The sequence below is a fragment of the Saccopteryx bilineata genome, chromosome 4, assembly GCF_036850765.1.
Source record: "Saccopteryx bilineata isolate mSacBil1 chromosome 4, mSacBil1_pri_phased_curated, whole genome shotgun sequence".
Taxonomy (NCBI): Eukaryota; Metazoa; Chordata; class Mammalia; order Chiroptera; family Emballonuridae; genus Saccopteryx; species Saccopteryx bilineata.
Genome location: NC_089493.1, coordinates 176890482 through 176909436, shown reverse-complemented (window position 1 = coordinate 176909436; position 18955 = coordinate 176890482). Strand labels below are relative to the sequence as shown.

Sequence of the window (18955 nt, the reverse complement as noted above, 5' to 3'; positions counted from 1 at the left end):
AATGGTTTCACTCTGCTAACAGTCCCCCATAAGACAATATTGCTATTTTACTCATTTTGTTAATGGGGCAACTGAGACTCATGGAGGTTAATTAAACAAGTTCCTTATAGTCACACAGCTAGCAGGAGGCATCACCAGGATTTGAACCCTATGCCTGCACTAGAGTCCATGCCTTTGTCGTTCCTATACTATCTCCCTGTGTGGGGCCTGTTACTGCATCCCTTATTAGAAAACAATCTATTTGATTAGACCTTCCCTGTCACAATGTGCAGATGCCTTTGAATCTCTACTTTGTTGTCCTATGTTTTGTCTCTCCCCCAGCCTGAAGTTTATAATCTCTACTGTCCACCTTTATCATTTTAATGACCCTTACATCCCAAAGAGCCATCACATTCCAATATTTAAACTTGTGCCTCACTTCTTCAGAAATATATATTAGTCTGACCAGGCAGTGGCACAGTGGATAGAGTGTTGGACTGGGATGCAGAGGACTCAGGTTCGAGACCCCGAGGTCGCTGGCTTGACCGCGGGCTCACCAGCTTGAGCCCGCAGGGTTGCTGGCTTGAGTTTGGAATCATTAATATGATCCTGTGGTCACTGGCTTGAGCCCAAAGGTTTCTGACTTGAGCCCAAGGTTGCTGGCTTAAGCAAGAGGTCACTGGCTTGGCTGGAGCCCTCTAGTCAAGGCACATATGAAAAAGCACTCAATGAATAACTAAGGTGCCACAACAAAGAATTGATGCTTCTCATCTCTCTCCCTTCCTGCCTGCCTGTCCCTATCTGTCCCTCTCTCTATCTCACTCACTAAAAACATTTAAAAAAAAGAAAAGAAAAAAATATACCATATTTCCCCATGTATAAGATGCTCCCATGTATAAGATGCACCTTTATTTTGGGGCCCAAAATTTGAAAAAAAAATTACATAGTTACTAACCTCAAGTTTTATTCATCATAAAATTCATACTACTTCTCATCACTGTCAAAACTTCCATCCATTAGCTTGTCCTCATCTGTGTCTGATGATGAATCACTGTCTTCAACAATGAGCACAAAAACAAGCATGAAAAAGCAGGAAATGTAAGTAAAAAAAACTACAACCGCTGTCTAAGACGCACCCAGTTTTTAGATCCCCAATTTTTTAAAAAAGTGTGTTTTATATATGGGGAAATATGGTATATTAAAGTTTGTTACTAGAGTTTTAACATCAAAGGTTATCATGAATGAGAATGCCCAAACTCTCGCTCTGCTGTGACTTTCTGTCTGACTGTGTCATTGTTAAGGCTGTCCATCCATTTTCCTGCATCTTCATCTACTGTGTTCGTGGTAAGACGGCACGTCCTATGCCTGTTGTGCTTGAGTAAACAGACATGAGCCCTCACCAATGAGCTGTGAGCTATGAGCAAAGGTGGCATGTATTACTGAGTTCGGGGCTAGAGCTTTTAATTACCTGCTTGAGACTTCCTGGAGCACCCTTTCTCTATACCACAATGATCAGCAAAGTCCTCACAAAATGACCACTCCATCAGCCTGGGTCCCAGAGTGAGTGTAACATGGGTCAGACCCTCCAGCTGACCAATGATAAATTTGTAGTGTGAAATAAATTGTTATCGTTTTAAACCACAGAGCTATGGAGGTCATTTGTTACAGCAGCATAAACTGTCCTGTTTTGGCCGACAGATTATTCTTTTTTTAATTAAATTTTTTCAATAATAGTTAACACTTAATATTACTTTGTATTACTATCAGGTAGGTACTAATTAGTATCAGGTAGTGCCAGCACAGCACAGTGGTTAGACAATCATATACTTTACAAAGCTATCCCCCTGATATTTCCATTAGCCTGGAAAAGAATTGCAGATTATTCTTGAACAAGTTGCTTTACCTTTTCTCTGTTTCAACATTCAATTTAACAAATAAGAGAAAGAAGAATGAGCATTCATTGAGCATCTCTTAAGTATAAGGTACCTATGTCATCTCATTTAATCTTTTCAACCATATAAGGTATCATCCCTTGCAAAGATGTTCCCCAATTCAAAGATAATTCTCAAATCTACTGCTTGAAATAGCCGTAATCCAAGCTCCCTACCTACATCTTGTTAAAACTTTATCCTTCTCAATTCTCCTGCTCAAAACCTTCCAAAGGTTTCTCTCTGCGTTTTGAATCAGATCCAAAGTCTCTGCTGTTTGAATGAGAGCCAAGCTCTTTATAAAATCCTAGAAAATTTTACATGATCTAGTCCCGCCAGCTACTTCAATTAAATCACACACACTCTGCCAGTCTACTCATTAAGTTTCAGCTGCCCTGGTCTTCCCGATGTTTCTGAAACACATCAAGCTTATTACTGCATCAGGACCTCTGCACTGGTTATTACTTTTGCAGGAAACACACTTCTCTTAGCTCTTTTATGCCTTATGTTTCATCATTCACAACTCAGCCTGAGTGACATCTCCTGAGATGTCTTTTTTGAGTGTCCTTCATAAAACAAACAAACAAACAAAAAAACTACCTCCAGCCTCATTATGTATGGTCCCTTACCTTTCCTTTCCTTCACAACACAAATTATCACCTGAAATTTTATTATTGTTAGTTTGCGTCTACATTTTCAGAATCCCCTGCTGTAAGAAAAGTTCCAAGCAGGTAGAGAGTTTGTCTTGCTTGTTGTTGACTGATGTTTCTGCAAAGCTCAGAACACTGCCTGATATGTGGTGAATCTTCAGGAAGTATTTGTTGAATAAAATAGAATGAATGAATGAACTTCCAATGTACAGATAAGGAAACGAGGCTTCGAGAGGTTAACATCCCCAAAGCCTTACAGGATATCTATGGGTGTGCCTGATTCCAAACCTCGCTGCCTCCTGCCACAGCAAGGCACTGCCCAGCCAGACAGAGCGTCAGACAGCAGGCAGGGATGGATGACAGGCAAGTATCTTTTCAGGCATTTGATTCTATTGTGGATGCAGTCAAAACCAAAAAGGCACATCGATCATGCTTTCCCCAGGGAGCCCTGAATTTCCAGAGAAGCAAGATAACTTGAGACATCTATTGATCCCCCGTTTTTGTCATGCTGTACAGGTGACAAGGATCAATGGAGATTTGTACTCTTCTGCTCATCACCCTCCAATTTTAATTTGTATTTACAGAGTCCCACAACTTGCAAAATGCACTGCTCAGAGTGCCCACATCTTAAGTTAGTGTCACCCTCTGTGTTAGCTCTGTTTTGCCAGCTGTTTCCAATTCAGGGAATGTCTCCCCCCCTCCTCTCCTGCTCCCTGCACGCAAAGGCAGCAAGTCCAACCCAGCTGTCTTCGCATCTGCCTGACACAGGCGCATTGGCCCACGGCCTGTGCAGGGGAGGGGCTTCTGTCTCGGGGGCTCTTCAAAAGAGATCCTTGCGGTAGCACTCACCCTCTCCCGCCTCCTGCTCTAAGTCTGTGCTTTCTGTCTGCTTTTTCTCTTCCTTTTCTGGCTCATCTTGGGACAGAGGTTCATAGCAGAGGAAGCTCAAGTCTTGGATTTTAATGTCAGTGATGGAAAAATATGAGAATCTTTCCTGGATCCCCCAGCAGGAACTGGAAGACCCATTCAAGAAATACCTGAACAGCACCGAGGACTACTTGGCCTTTCTCTGCGGGCCTCAGCGAAGCCACTTCTTCCTCCCGGTGACGGTGGTGTATGCGCTGATCTTTGTGGTTGGGGTGGCTGGCAATCTCCTGGTGTGCCTGGTGATTCTGCGACACCAGACGATGAAGACACCCACCAACTACTACCTCTTCAGCCTGGCCGTCTCGGACCTCCTGGTCCTGCTGCTCGGCATGCCTCTGGAAGTCTATGAGATGTGGCGGAACTATCCCTTCCTGTTCGGGCCTGTGGGCTGCTACTTCAAGACGGCCCTCTTTGAGACTGTGTGCTTCTCCTCCATCCTCAGTGTCACCACGGTCAGCGTGGAGCGCTACGTGGCCATCCTCCACCCTTTCCGCGCCAAGCTGCAGAGCACCCGGCGGAGGGCCCTCCGGGTCCTCGGCGTCGTCTGGGGCTTCTCTGTTCTCTTCTCTCTGCCCAACACCAGCACCCACGGCATCAAACTCCAGTTCTTCCCCAACGGGTCCCAGGTCCCGGGCTCGGCCACCTGCGCGGTCATCAAGCCCATGTGGATCTACAATTTCATCATCCAGGTCACCTCCTTCCTCTTCTATGTCCTTCCCATGGCAGTCATCAGTATCCTCTATTACCTCATGGGGCTCAGGGTGAGTATGCACGCCGGCTGGTTCAGATCAGCAACTCTTTTCTCACTGACTCAAAGTTTGCTCATTTAGAATTTTCCTTTAACTTAGCTTATTATTCTTCCCTCTATATCTGTGGCTCTGAAACCTAGGTGTTCCTACAAATCATCTAGAAACCTTACTGTGGGTACCAATGTGCAGGTCCCCTCCCCCGGGGAAATTCTGACTCAGTGGGTCTGAGGTAGAGCCTCATGTGAAATAGCACAGGTGGTCACCTGGAAGAGACTGTTGCACACCCTGTGGTCCAGTCCCTGCCCAGCTCTATTGCCTGCATTGAAGTTTCCCTCTGCACCAACTTGGTCTGAGCAGAACGTAAACTGTCCCTGCCTGTGTTGTACTCCAAGACAAATATGTACACAGTTTTAAAGTTAGACCCTTTACTGTGGTCACCTTGGCTGTAGTTGAAATATCATGTTAAAATGAAAAAATATATATAGCCTAAGTCAGATCAACTTGTACTTCTTCTCTTGAGAAGGTGGAGATTTAGCGATGGGACGGTAAAAAGAGCACATAAGATAGAGTAGAAAACGGAGTAAGAAAGCTGGGACTAATAGAAAATTATCACTGAGTTTACAGCACATCTTCAATTAGAGGTTTCTCTCCTGGGCTCACAATGGTAAATGATCTCTTTATTTTTTTTCCTGGATCAAATTAGAAGAGAGAAACTATTTTTGAAGAGGGAAGGAGGGAGTCTATATAATTCCTCTCCTGCTATACTCTGCATCCAAATTCATAGAGACAAAGTCTGACTGTGACAGTTTTATATCCATGTAAGGAGGTGGCTTCTGTAGGAAACAGTCCTGAGACTGTTTAGACTCTCAGGTTTGAATCTCACAAATAATATGCCTCTAGGCAAGCCACACGACTTTCTTCTAGAATTCATTTTCACATTTATAAAATGAAAAGGTCACTTCAGATTATATGTATGGCTTTTTTAGTTCTAACAGTCTGTGATACCTTTAAAAAAAATCTGCTAGCAGGAGCACTGAGTTATAAATGAAAACAAAACAAAGCAGACATCACATTCACAGCCTGTGCTTCAATATGGTTCTGACACCATGTACAATGTCACAATGAATATACTCTCACATCACTGGTGAATACCTACTGGGCCTAAGGTGAATGGCAAGGATTAAGTAGGAAGAACACATTCTAAGTACACAGATGTCTGAACACAGGAGCAAATTCAATCAGGCAGAGATCTGTGCCAGTCTCCTCCTGAAGAGCTGGTCCCTATATTCCCAGACACATATGTCACCCAGACTGGCTCACAGCTGTGTCTTTAGAATGCCCTGTGCATTTCACTTGGGGGAAAGGACTTCTGTATGATTCCAAATACCATGAGTCCTATGAGAAATCTCCCTCCCAAACTGATCAATACCATCTCATTCAACACCAATTACTTACGTTGGGTCAATTTGGAAGAAGTATTTAACTTTGAGTAAGAAACACACACCCCTGACCCCCAACCAATTACTTTGAGTTTCATTTTGTTTTTGTTGTCTTGAGCCTACAGCTACCCTGGGTCAGGAGCTAAGGGACAGCTCCCACAACAGCTTAGAAACCACCCAACTTTGCTTTGTGAAGGAAATGCAACTTCCAGCATCCTGTTCTCAGGAAGGATGAAGTATTACCCAAAGGACCCAGGGAGGAAACTCTCTGTTAGAAAGTCACTCCTCGAGGAATTTAAAGGTCTCTAGACTCAAGTCGGGAGATAGGTCCTAGTCAGTGCCATTGGTTTCAAAGTCTTTGCACATGTTGTACTTTTTGCTATATCTTTGCCTGAAATATTTCTATTATCTACCCCTACAATCCCTTTTGCCTTTCCAACTCTCACTTACCATTATACTTCTCTCCCACATCCTCAGGGAAGCTTCTCCGATTCCACAGCTACACCTGGCCCTTGTGGCAGTGCTCCTCGTCCCCGGTGATTTCTCTTCCTTGGATTTATCCCAATTTAAAACTCTCTACTTGGGGGATGCCTTAATATCTTTCTCTCCAACTAGACTGTAAGCTGAAGGAATGAATGAATGAATGAATGAAGTTAAACTGTTCCCCCCATTGCTAGACTTGAGCTTCTCTACCTCTAAAATAACAGACTTGGAAACATTCTCTCAAAGGGCCTTTTCAATCTAAGAGATTTTAGAAAGACTTCAGCAACTCTGAGGATTATTAAGCTATTTACTCCCTTGGCAAATCTGAAGTTATGATACACTCTAGGACCCACTGCCTTCAGAAGGCAGTAAACCAAGGACTGATGAAACCCCAGACCAGGGCAGAAGGAGGACAGCCATCCATACACTCAGAGCTGAGCAGTCAGTGCCGCTGCGCAGTCAGGGGACAACTCTCCACTGAGCTGTTCTCCAAATTTCCTACGTGACAGAGATGGAAAATAGACAACCCCAGGGCAAGTTCTTCCCATCTGGGGGGAAGTTCTGCAGAAACTCTCACAAACTGCTTGCAACATCAATGCTTGAGTTGAAGAGCATGAACTGTAGTAGAATTCAACCATGCCAAACAGAGTCAGACAGATTTTGGGGGGCAGAAGGATGACACTGGTTAACATAAGTATACAGGCTTCAAGTGCCCAATTCTAAACACATTCCTGTCCACCATATTGTGTATTCAACACTCCCTCCTCCAAGTCAAGTCTTAGACTGACTTTTTTAAAATAAAAAGAAAATGTTGTTCAAATTGCAGAAATATTTACACAAAAGCTATGAGTATGTCTTGATATTCTGAAGCTTAGTCTCCACAAACTTTCACAAAAAACAGCTGGTGGAATGATTGTAATGCTGTAAACTACTGCTCAGGGCAACACATCAACCTGAATGACAGTCACACCCAGGGACCATTCCTTCACCATTTACTTTATGTAGCTAAAGGGAGTAGGGTAGGGAGACCTCTGAACTTCTTACACACCAGCCACAATGTCTCTCTCTTCTTTTGTAATTTGAATTTTAAAATAAAAGGTTGGTGGTGGGTGGGAATAATTAATGGTTGAATGTCTACTTTTCCAAACATCTGAAGGGAAATGAAATTATTCAAAAATAAAGCAGCATTTAACAGCGTCTAGACAAATTGTTTGCATTTTATTCTACTACGTCAACCCCTTCAAATTCTGTTGGAACAATGTGTAACATGCATAAGCATTCAATCTTTCACTCTTTTGTGAGTTGGCTATTTGCATCACTCTTACCTAAGGAGGCTGAAAAGTAAGCAATGATTAGTATGTTCATGATTTTCTTTTTGGTGTAAATGATGTTGCGTAGGAAGTCTGTTCATAAAATGATTGTGTGAACTGTTTGAGTTACCTTTAATTTAAGGAAATTGTTCTTTGGGGTAGAGAATTTCCCCCTGAGAACCAAAGATGTGACTAATAGATCTCAATATCCTTTCATTGTTCTTAATTATGGGCTGAAATTAAAAAAAATGGAATGACTATCTTGTAATAATGACAGTTTTTTTAAATGATGTGAAAAAATAGAAACTTTAGTAGATTTCATTGAAGATGAATTAGTAATATTTGTAGTTCTATGCACTGCTCCCACCTTAAACACCGGTATATTTTTGTTCTCATTGCACCTGTCTGCTGCTTTGTAACAGCACAAGTACTGCTTGTGGGTGAGTGGTACCATGAGAAGGAGAATTTCTAGAAGGGATTCAGGAATCCACATGAGTAGATTCCTGAATCCTCACATATATAAATAAGTCTATTTCATCAAAATTCGGTTTTGTTATGTCTTTTGAGCAGACTCAGGCCAATAATGTGCTGGGTATCACATGCCAGGCACTCCACCTGCATTCTTTGTTTTACTGTGATATTAATAACATTATGTCACCTTCAGTTTCCTCCCATCTTATTCTAAGAACTGCAACATATTTTTCCTATTTATTTCCAATTTGTAGGTGACTCTGAAGGGACTTTAATTTCTCACTGTGTGAAGACACAGGCACATGTAGAGAGCACCAATGTAGTCAAGTTAAGCACCCAAGTGAATGCCTTCAGGTCGATGTGGACCTGAGAGCTACGTGACTTCTAGAAGCTTCTATGTTTTCAGGGAGACAGGCTATTGATTTGTTGAGCTTTGAAGGCAAGTTTTAATGACCCCTCTTTCAAGTTTTATTTCAGTTGAAATACCTTTTCTAAAATATTCTGTTAAAACACTAACCAGCCCAGGAAGCTCTCTGATTTTCTGAGCAGTCTATTCCATTGTTACATAGAACCATGTAAATTTCTTCTCTAGTTTGAATTGGAATGCATCTCCTTAAAACTCAATCAATTGATCCTAACTTACCCTAAAACTATATAAAATAAATTGGCCTTGATCTGTTCATCTGGACTTTCTACCTTGCTGATGAGGAAACCGCAACTCAATCTGCCAAAATACAAATGGGGCTATAGACCTGAAAAGTCCAGAGGCAGAGCTGACTCTTGGTGAAGATTATTCCAGTAAAATACGATGTCATCCTGGCTTAGCTTTATTTCTGTTTCTTTGCTCTTCTTTCTATGATGTTCATTTCAGCCTCAAGATCTTAACCAGTGGCTCATTGGTGGCTCTACCTTGCTCACGGTGGAAAAAAAATATATAGCTGTTATAATTCCAGACCTCACATGCAGAGAACAAGAACTGGGGCTCCCTCTGGCAGCCCTAGTAAAAGAGAAATGCAACTTCTCTTCCTAGAAATGCAAGCAAATAGCTGATATCTCATCGGTCCCAATTATCTAATCATTGTGACTGAAGGATAGTAGCTAAGTTATTTAGGGACTGAACCTAGAGTTGGACAATGGGATCAGGCCCATCAAAATTAATGACTAAGAATGAAGAAGACGTAAATTCCCTAAGGGAAAATCAGGACACTATTGGCAAGAAAAGAAGAGAATAAATTCTAGAGACCCAACGGGCAAATACAAACTATACTATTTTTTAGATATGCGATGGTAGTTTATCCTGAGTTCTTAAAGCTTCCTTTATCTGGCTGACTATCCCTAGAAACTAAAAAATGTATAACCTAAAGAGAGAAAAAATCCACAACTAGTTGAATGACCTAGGTCTTCAGTGTTATGGGAGTTCAGAGGAAGGAGAGAACAACGGGTTACACTGGCCACCAAAATCTTTCAGGAGTAGGTGGGGCCTGAACCAAGCAGGAAAGGTGGCACGTACAGACAGTGTTAACATGTGAAATTTTCAGATGCTACTTAAAGGATCACCACATCTTCCAACGAGGGTATTTTTAACTTCTAAACTCAGAAACGTATATGCTCTCATTAGTAATATTAGTAAAGTAGAATTTCCCAAATTGTCCTGCTCCAGATGGTACTAGGTACTCCACTGAAAAGGGTTTGGGGAAGATAATGGTTAGTCAAAGAAGCACTATCCGCATTGGTGCTGGAGTGAGAAATGCAAAGTGTGGAAGGTTGGCTGATAAAACTATCCTCTATGAAAAGTCCTAGTGTCCATTAGCATATCAGAGGCTCCAAGAAGACCCACAATGAAGACTATAGACTTCATAAAACAGAAATAATACCTGTGTTGTTTTTCTACTACCTACACATCACATAGCCGAGGGATTATCTTCTAACAGATATCTAAAAATTATTGAATGAATAAATGAATGGAAAAATCTATCTAACATTTTTTTTACTTTATAATTTTACATTTTTCATGGGATACATATTAACATCCTATATATAACAAGGGCTCTACAGAACAGCAGATGATAAAGGGTTGCACTAAACTGACTCAACTGGATCATCTGTCCACTTGAGTTAGATGACCTAGGTCCAACTCTACTTCCAAGTTATTGTTAAATAAGTAATTCTTACATTTATTTTAAGTCTCAGGTTTTGATCTGCAAAATGAGTATTAGAGTTACACTTCTCAAATCTTAACAGAAGGAAAAATGTTTTCTTTCTTAACATTTTTTCCCACTTCCCTGCAGCTAAAGAAAGACCAGATCCTTGACGCAGATGAAATGACTGCAAATATTCAAAGACCCTGCAGAAAGTCTGTCACCAAAATGCTATGTAAGCCCTCCATTTTGTGCTTGTTTGCCTGTTTGTATTTATAAAAGCAAATGAGTTGCATTTGATGCTGAGAAAGTACTTCTGGGATCAGGATCAAAATTCTCCTGAAACTTAGGAGCCTGGTTTGGTTTTCTATCTCTTACTCAACTTCCCAGGGCCTGTTTGATATCTATTTCTATTTGTAACACTCAGAACAACATATGAAGTTGTATCCAATGTAATACACCACATGGTGTTTGGCAAATCACATCCACTCCCTGAGCTTTGACCATCACTTTCCCCCTCTAAAATAAGCAGGTGCCTTTTAACTTATTTTTTTATGGATTTATTTTAAAAATATAATGAAAGCTGTGAATGCTCCACTCAGAAAATGTACAAATGCACATGTACAGAATGTTCTACAGCCCTTTTCAGGGGACTATGAACCCCCACATACCCACTCTCAGACTCCATGAGATCTTTTAACTCCAGGTTAAGTACAGCTGTCCAAGAGTACCTCTACGTACTCATTCCACCTATGACACTGCACTATGTTCATGTAAAATAGTACACTATTTTGTATAGATAATGCTTAAAATATATGTATGTCCAGGCACTGATCCACACTCTCCTCAAAAAATATTATAAAATTATTTGACCCAGTGCTACCTTATAGGAGGAGATAGTGATGAGATAAAGGAGATTTATGATATACTTTCCAAGTCAAAACCTAAGGCTTGGAAGAAATAAGTGCTCCAGCCATGATGCCGAACCTATGACATGTGTGTCAGCACTGACACGTGTAGCTATTTTTTTTTTTTTTTTTTTTTTTTTCTGAAGCTGGAAACAGGGAGAGACAGTCAGACAGACTCCCGCATGCGCCCGACCGGGATCCACCCAGCACGCCCACCAGGGGCGACGCTCTGCCCACCAGGGGGCGATGCTCTGCCCATCCTGGGCGTCGCCATGTTGCGACCAGAGCCACTCTAGCGCCTGGGGCAGAGGCCACAGAGCCATCCCCAGCGCCCAGGCCATCTTTGCTCCAATGGAGCCTCGGCTGCGGGAGGGGAAGAGAGAGACAGAGAGGAAAGCGCGGCGGAGGGGTGGAGAAGCAAATGGGCGCTTCTCCTGTGTGCCCTGGCCGGGAATCGAACCCGGGTCCTCCGCACGCTAGGCCGATGCTCTACCGCTGAGCCACCGGCCAGGGCTTCGTGTAGCTATTTTCGATGACACACGGCCACATGTGGCTGCATACCGGAGAAGTATGGGGCCACATGCCAAGAAGAATGTTTCATCCTCAGCTCCTGCACGTCCAGGTGCAGTAACCAAGGATAAAACATTTGCTGTAGTGTAGACACTCTGTGCCGGAGGTCTGTAGGCCAAAACAACAGAACTCTGGCACAGAGCGTCTAGTTCTGGGACTTCCGGTTAGGCTGTTTTTCTTGAAGTGACACACCACCTGAGTTATGCTCGGTTTTTTGGCGAATTTTGACACACCAAACTCAAAAGATTGCCCATCACTGTTCTAGAGTAACAAGATAAATTCACACTACTGTATATTGAATAGTTTGTTATTGATCAATGACTTTAAAGAACACCAATTGCTTGAACCCAGCCATTTTATTTACATAACCCATCTGTGTGGTCCCAACAGTCTCCTTGCAACATAATTTATATTACACATTAGAATGTTTTCATAATAAATTCAATACTATCTTAAATGTTCTAAAGGAAACTTATATTACACAGGAAATCTTGTATAATTATAGAAAAACTGACCCTGAATTCAACACAATTTGTTCTCATATTTAAGTATTTATGTAGAGGCTCTTCATGACCTAGTTAGCCTGTAAAACTTCTAACTTAACCAAGATGGAGGGGGACATGCTAGAAGGAATGGATACCTCTCCTTGCTTTGACTGCGTTTTGCTCTCCCGTTCATCCTTCTTTTTCAGTTGTCTTGGTCTTAGTGTTTGCTATCTGTTGGGCCCCCTTCCACATTGATCGGCTCTTCTTCAGCTTTGTGGAGAAGTGGACTGAATCCCTGGCATCTGTGTTCAATCTCATCCACGTGGTATCAGGTAAAACCTTCGCAGTTTCGGTTGCATCACAAGTATCTGGGTAGTTGCAGCTTCCTCATCTTGCTTAGAGCTATAGGTTCTGTCTGGAGAAACTGATTTATCATGGGGACCTGCCATACTATGATGGAGACACTTGATTTTTGTTTCATTTAAATAGCAATTAAATATGGTACTGGTCCAAAAGATATACCTCAGATCACTACTTTAGATGCTACTTCATGGAAAACTTCAACTCTAAGCACGATGGTCACAGTGGGAAAATGGTCCAAGGAACGATTTCTTTGATTTTCTTTCCAATGGCTGCATGATTGAACTGGTTATTTTTTTATTAAATATCCATGTCCCTGGAATCCTATACTGTTTTCAGCAACGGTTAGAGCCTCGTGAAAGCCAACCAAGGGGTATTATTCATGGTGTATCAAGGTTTGCCTTTAGGCTGCTTTAGTGCTGCCTGTTGAAGATGCCATAGAATATGGTGGAAATGGGGGTGGAAAGGTCACTAAGGCAGAGGACTGGATTGGCATCTCACTTCCACCATTAATATTCTGAAGAATGTGGCTTCCGTTATGCCAGAGTTTTCTTAACTATAAAAAGGGAAATAATGTCTGCTCTGTACAAACCATGGGCTGATGGTCAGAAGCAAATAACATCTTGGCTACTCAAAAGCTTTTAAGCTGTAAAATGCTATATGTCTATGATGACCACAGCAAGGTTAAGTACATATTCTCATCACCATTTTACTGTCAAAGAAATGATTCCACAGGAAAGAAATGGCTTGCCCAAAGCCACACTGCTGGCAAACAGTCAAAACAGGGTTGGTGCCAAATCATCTAACTTCAAGTTCAGAGTTCTTTCCCCTAAAATGGAGCAGAGAATGGCTACATGAATCCCTCTTTCTCAGTCTGTGTGTCTTAGATTCAGACCTTTGGTTCAGACCACTTCTGTCCCTGTGCCTCTGATAGACACCAGCTGGTTCAGAGAGAAAAGATCAAGTCAGTTTGTACAAGTTAAGCTCCAGATGTGCACAGAGCAAAAACAATAGCATTCATATGTATATTGAATACCACATGTATTATTTATTTTCTACACCCTCCTTTGTACTCAGCAGGCCTTGTGTACAGCTTATACCTGGACATTAGAACTTTCTTCCATGTTAAACTATTTATGATTTTAGGCAAAATCTCAACATTATGTGTAGTTCTTGTCTTCATGGTTAATCTGAGACAAAAAAACCCAAAACAAAACGGAAGTGTTTAAATAAGTTTGAAAACCCTACAAGATCACATGTGGCTTGACTAGTTAGTTGACTATACCTCTTTTCAAATGAATCAAGACAACCATTTTAAGTTTTCCAAATTACAGAATTCATAACATTTGCCTGTTATCATTTCTCCTTCCCCTACAAGAGCAATCAGATGAAACCCTAAATGCTACAGAAAATACCCTCAACCTGCCTTTTGAGCCTCAAGTTATAATATTCCCAGTCATTGACCATATATATTCTTGTCAACCAGTTAGAGAGTTCTGCACATTCTACATCGTTCCTGCCTCTGCACAGTTGTACCTGCTATTCCTTCTACCTCTGGTATTCTCTCCTCTCTTCCCCAACTATCTCTTGCCCATTTCAGGGTCTGGCTAGAGTCTGAGCACCCCATTAAATTTTTAAGGACCATCATACTTCTTGGATTTATGTAATTACATGAATTTTCATAGCATAACTGTTGCCATTGTATATTTTGCTCTAGCAGCTATTATTTGTATTGTCCTATTATTAATTATTGATGTTAGGCAGCAATCTTGCCTCTATAATTCTATTCCAAGTCCTTGGAAAACAAAGTCTAAATCCACTACCGTCTAATGTACCTCAAAATTCTTGACACATAACAAGAGTTCGATCAATATTTATCTAAGGAATGAATTAACAGTCCATAGAAATCTCCTTTTATATTGTTTTTCTTCCCTAGTCTGTGCACAGGGCATACGACATTCTCAATGTTTGAACTAAATAAATGAGGACACTGATGAACATGTTGATGGCGGTACCCGTCACCTACTTTACATTCTCAGCCGCTCTGTGGATAGTATCTCAACTTTATTGTCACAGTAATTCAGGGAGGTGAGTTAGGCTTGTATTATCATTTCCATTTTACAGAGAGAAAAAATCAAAGTGCCAATTCTGTCTAAGGTCACAGAATAAGCAAGGGAAAGGTCAGAAACTAAGACCTCTGATTCTCAACCTTAGGCTCCTCTTGGACTTCGGGGAAATAAAACAGGCTATGGTAAGAAAGAAAGGACACATACCAAACAAAAAAGGGGCAGTGTACAAGGCATTTGGTGGAGAAAATAAATGACAAAATGCAGTTACTTAATAAAGTTGGAAATTAGGTGGGCAGAACCATAGAAGGCAAAAGCTAACTAAGAAAGGGCACCGGAAAGTAGTTCTTTGAAGAGATGTTAAACATACAAGGACTCTTAGTAAATGCCTTGACTGATTTACCATTCCTTCATTATTTGCAAGTTTCAAAGTTTAGATTTAAGCACAACTCCAAGGAGACGAAAACATCCCTCTTTCCTCTGATGATTAAGCATCTCTCATCAACGCTATGGGAACAGGCTCTTTAATTAAACAAGTGGGGATCAAAGGAAGTTGCAGAGCATCTCAGAGAGATCCCTCACTGGCCCCCGTTTTGCCAAGACTTTAATCTTTCTGTGTTTGATTCCTGCATACACAGGTGGTAGAGCGTTTTGTATTCTCAATTAGAGTCTTGTATGTATTATCACTTCCAAAAGAGGCAATCGCAGGGTCAAGGCCTCTGTTAAACACCTGTGCTTCTTCCCTGCGTGCCTCTCACTCGGTTTCCCCTGGGCGTGTCTCTTTCATCCAATTGCATCCAGGTGTCTTCTTCTACCTGAGCTCAGCGGTCAACCCCGTGATATATAACCTCCTCTCCCGCCGCTTCCGAGCAGCCTTCCGGAACGTGGTCTCCCCTTCCTGCCAACAGTGGCGCTCCCAGCGTCACCCACGGGGGCCACCTGCCCGGCGGAACATCTTCCTGACGGAATGCCACCTTATAGAGCTGACTGAAGAGGCGGGTCCCCAGTTCCCTTGTCAGTTGTCCATCTACAGCTCTCACCTTCCCACAGCCCTCTGAACTGGACCGACCCCCTGAAAGGAACTCTTAGAGGCTTGACATTCCTCTCTGCCTCCGCACATGTGGCTTTGAGACCTTGTAGATACGTTTCTAGGGTGTTTTGGAGACCTTATATATACATTACTAGGGTGGTTTTTTTTTTTAACAATTGTGAAAATTGCTACTTAAATCTGGATCTAAAGCCCAGACCCTCCTGACTCTGGTTCTCTCCCCACTACCCAACAGCCGGAAGCCCCTTCACTAGGTCAGGAAGAGAGTGTGACTGGGAAGCATGGCAGCTGCTCTTGGTATTTTCCACTACTGGGGATAAGTTGTCCTGAGACATTCACACTCTGGGTCAGGCCGTCACTCTAACGACTAATTGTTCCCGTCAGCCACAGAAAGGACTCACGTAAATACGGCTTTGAAGGGTCCGTGCCAGTGCTCCTCCCCCCCCCCCCCCAGCAAATTATTTACCCTACTGCTTCATATTCTGCCATTATAATGGGATTCCGTAGCATCCTGGAGCCTTTCACTTTAAGAGCCCTCCTGACAACATGGGAATGGTCCTTACAAGTATTATTCCCACCGTCCCAATCCCAAGTCGTTCCCAGTCAGTCATCACCAGGAACAAGATCGCTATGATGCTACTCAGAGAAGCGGGGGATACGGGAGAAGGCTTTGGGGGGAAGGTCACAAGAGACATAAACTATAAACCATACACAAACTTAATTGCTTTCGTCATTTGGTCTAGACTTGGATTTCCAAAGTCTCACTTCATAAATAGACAGGAGTGTGGTCTACTGTGACCTTGGTAAGAAGATAAGTCACACAGTAACTACTGGCCCCAAACCCATGCCTTCCAGCTGCTCGGCCCTGTGTTACCTGTAGGTAACACTTTCCACATGTATCATACGGCAAAACCTACTTTCCTGACTCATCTTCCATTATGTTATCTCAAGTAATGTATTCTATTGAAATTGTATTGTTCTTATGAAAATATGTTCCAGTTTTCCCAGCTGCACATATTTTCTTATAGAAAGCCCTCTTTATCCTAATATCCATCTGTTGTTATCCCAACCATCCTTCAATATCCATCTCAATGAGGCACCTCCTTCATGAAACCTTGCTTGATTTAAAGAGATGTATCTGAATTTTCTGTCAGTTTATGTCTCTTAAGCTTTTTCTTCACCCCGCTTTGTCTTTCTGTGATTTATATTCCCGCTCTGCCAGAATGTAAATGTATCAAAGGCACGAGGTGCCTTGTGTTCATTTTTGCTGCTGCTGGAACCTTGGCAATATATCGATCACCGTGGTGCATGTTCAATAAATGTGTGGAAAGTGAGTTGATTTCACAAACCAATGTACTGAGCCGAACAACAGCTCCAAAGAGAACCACGTTAAGAACCAGAGGATTCTGTTTCTGCCAGGAATGCCCAGCCTTCAGTTGGCCATTTAATCAGTTGAGTGTATAATGGCATCCCTGCTGTCACTTGTGGTGCAAGAAGGCCATCCCCAGCTCTAGGGTTTACTGATGCTGAGACATGCCAGTTCTAGCTTTTTGTCTCTGAATCTTTCCTAAATTGAATGAACCAGCCTATTGAAAAAGAAGGGTATGGTCGCTGATGTCACCATTTCCTAACTGAACAGGCATCTTCGAAGTGATTCAAGATTTAAAAAAAATATACCTTTGCTAATTATAAGCCAACTTTAATGAATCAGAATTTTCCAGTGATGAATTATTTTGGTGAGCAGAATTCTCTGGTCATTTGTGTATTAAGTTGAAAAGACAAGACAAAACCTCAGAAATGGAGGAGAAATGAGTTTTCTTTTTGTCTTTTAAAGTAGAGACATTCTTAAGGAAGGCCTACTAGGTCACTATCCTTAACACCAACTCCCAATGACCAGGATGAAAACTGCTGCTGTTACAGGAGGATAGATTAGACAAAGAACCAACACTAAAATTGAAGCTAGTAATTTGATTGCTTAAGACTTTGGTCTCTTTTTTGTTTTCTCATCACTTTTTCTTTAAAAAATGTACACATACACACCCCCAATTATCATTTACTCACTAATTCTCTCATTCAACTGATCACTTAGTACACATCAGGTATGTGCATTGTGTCAGGTTATGAATTTCCTGACCATGAAAATGTATATCAGCCCTGGCCAGTGACTCAGTGGATAGAGCATTGGCCCAGCATATGGATTTACCAGGTTTAATCCCCAGTCAGGGCACACAGGAGTAGTGACCATCTGCTTCTACACCGCTCCTTCTCCCCTTTCTCTCTCTCTTCTCCTCCCACAGTCAGTGGCTCAATTGGCTTGAGCATGGCCCTGGGTGCTGAGAATAACTCAGTTGGTCCCAGCATGTCAGCCTCAGGCACTAAAAATAGCTTAGTACTGGAGCATCAGTTCCAGATGGGGGTTGCCAGGTAGATCCCGGTCAGGGTTCATGTGGGAGTCTGCCTCACTATCTCCCCTCCTCTCACCAAATAAATAAATAAAACAGAAAAATGAAATGTACATCTAGCAGAAGAGATTGTTTTTGAAAACCATTATAGAATTAATTCTTTAAATCTAATTGTAAAGTGTGCTACAAAATACAAACAGAAGTACTAAGAAACTATATAAAAAAACATGTTTGGCCAAGTCAGAGGGCAACAGGTTTAATTATTCCTAGCATTAAAAAGGAAAAAAGTAAGTGTTAATTAAGGTTTTGTCTATATACAACACATACACATTCACATATAATTATATACATATAGAAAGTTTATATTTCAAAGCGAAAATTAAAATGTCACGAGTCCTAGAGTTTATTCATGCAAAATTAGTAGAACAGTAGGAGAGACTAAAATTAACATTTCAATGCTACTCATAGTGGAAGAGGTCAGTCAGATAGTAAATATAATTCATAAAATACTGGTAAATTGACTCTTCTGCAGTGAGGTGTTGACCTTAGAGCTCGCCAGTGATTCACAAACTCAGTGAACTGAAGCTCTGACATTCAGAAGGTTGCTTGCCAAATTAGTTTGTCTAGCCCAAAGAGATGACAGAGATTCTTGATCTGATACCCATGAACAAGTGTCAAGAGGCCCAAAGATCCCCTGAAATTTTAGTCATAATTCTTCATGTGTACTTATTTCTTTTTGGAGATGAGGTTTATAGTTTTGATTAGCTTCTCAAAGTAGCCTATGACTTAAATTATTATAATCACTACTGTAAAATACCCTTAGCAGTTGTACATAAAGACACTCTCTTCATGGGTATTAGTTGAATGAAGGTACTGCAGAATACTTTTAAAATATCATTATTCCAACATAAGAATCCAGTATGGATAAGTATTTGCCTTTCAGTAATGTGCTGGTGCTGGCTAGGACTGGTCTGCAAAAGTTTATTGTTACATACATAGGAGTTTGGAGAACCTGTTCTCAAATGAGTGACAAAATCAGCCA

The 18955-nt window shown here is 41.6% G+C and overlaps 1 protein-coding gene across 1 annotated transcript; it reads left to right on the top strand.

Annotated features, from left to right (window-relative positions):
• The first annotated feature begins 3428 nt into the window (after positions 1 to 3428).
• NMUR2 (neuromedin U receptor 2) lies at positions 3429 to 17069 on the top strand. The gene is made up of 4 exons (XM_066277414.1): positions 3429 to 4245; positions 10225 to 10309; positions 12244 to 12369; positions 15265 to 17069. Exons 1-4 carry the CDS (start codon positions 3520 to 3522, stop codon positions 15519 to 15521), a joined length of 1194 nt encoding a protein of 397 aa, XP_066133511.1. The 5' UTR covers positions 3429 to 3519; the 3' UTR covers positions 15522 to 17069.
• Positions 17070 to 18955: the final 1886 nt, after the last annotated feature.

Coding starts and splice junctions, on each gene's coding strand:
- NMUR2 (XM_066277414.1), top strand. CDS start 3,520: ATGTCAGTGATGGAAAAATATGAGAATCTTTCCTGGATCCCCCAGCAG. Junction 10,310..12,243: donor GTCTGTCACCAAAATGCTAT/GTAAGCCCTCCA, acceptor CTTCTTTTTCAG/TTGTCTTGGTCTTAGTGTTT. Junction 12,370..15,264: donor TCTCATCCACGTGGTATCAG/GTAAAACCTTCG, acceptor AATTGCATCCAG/GTGTCTTCTTCTACCTGAGC.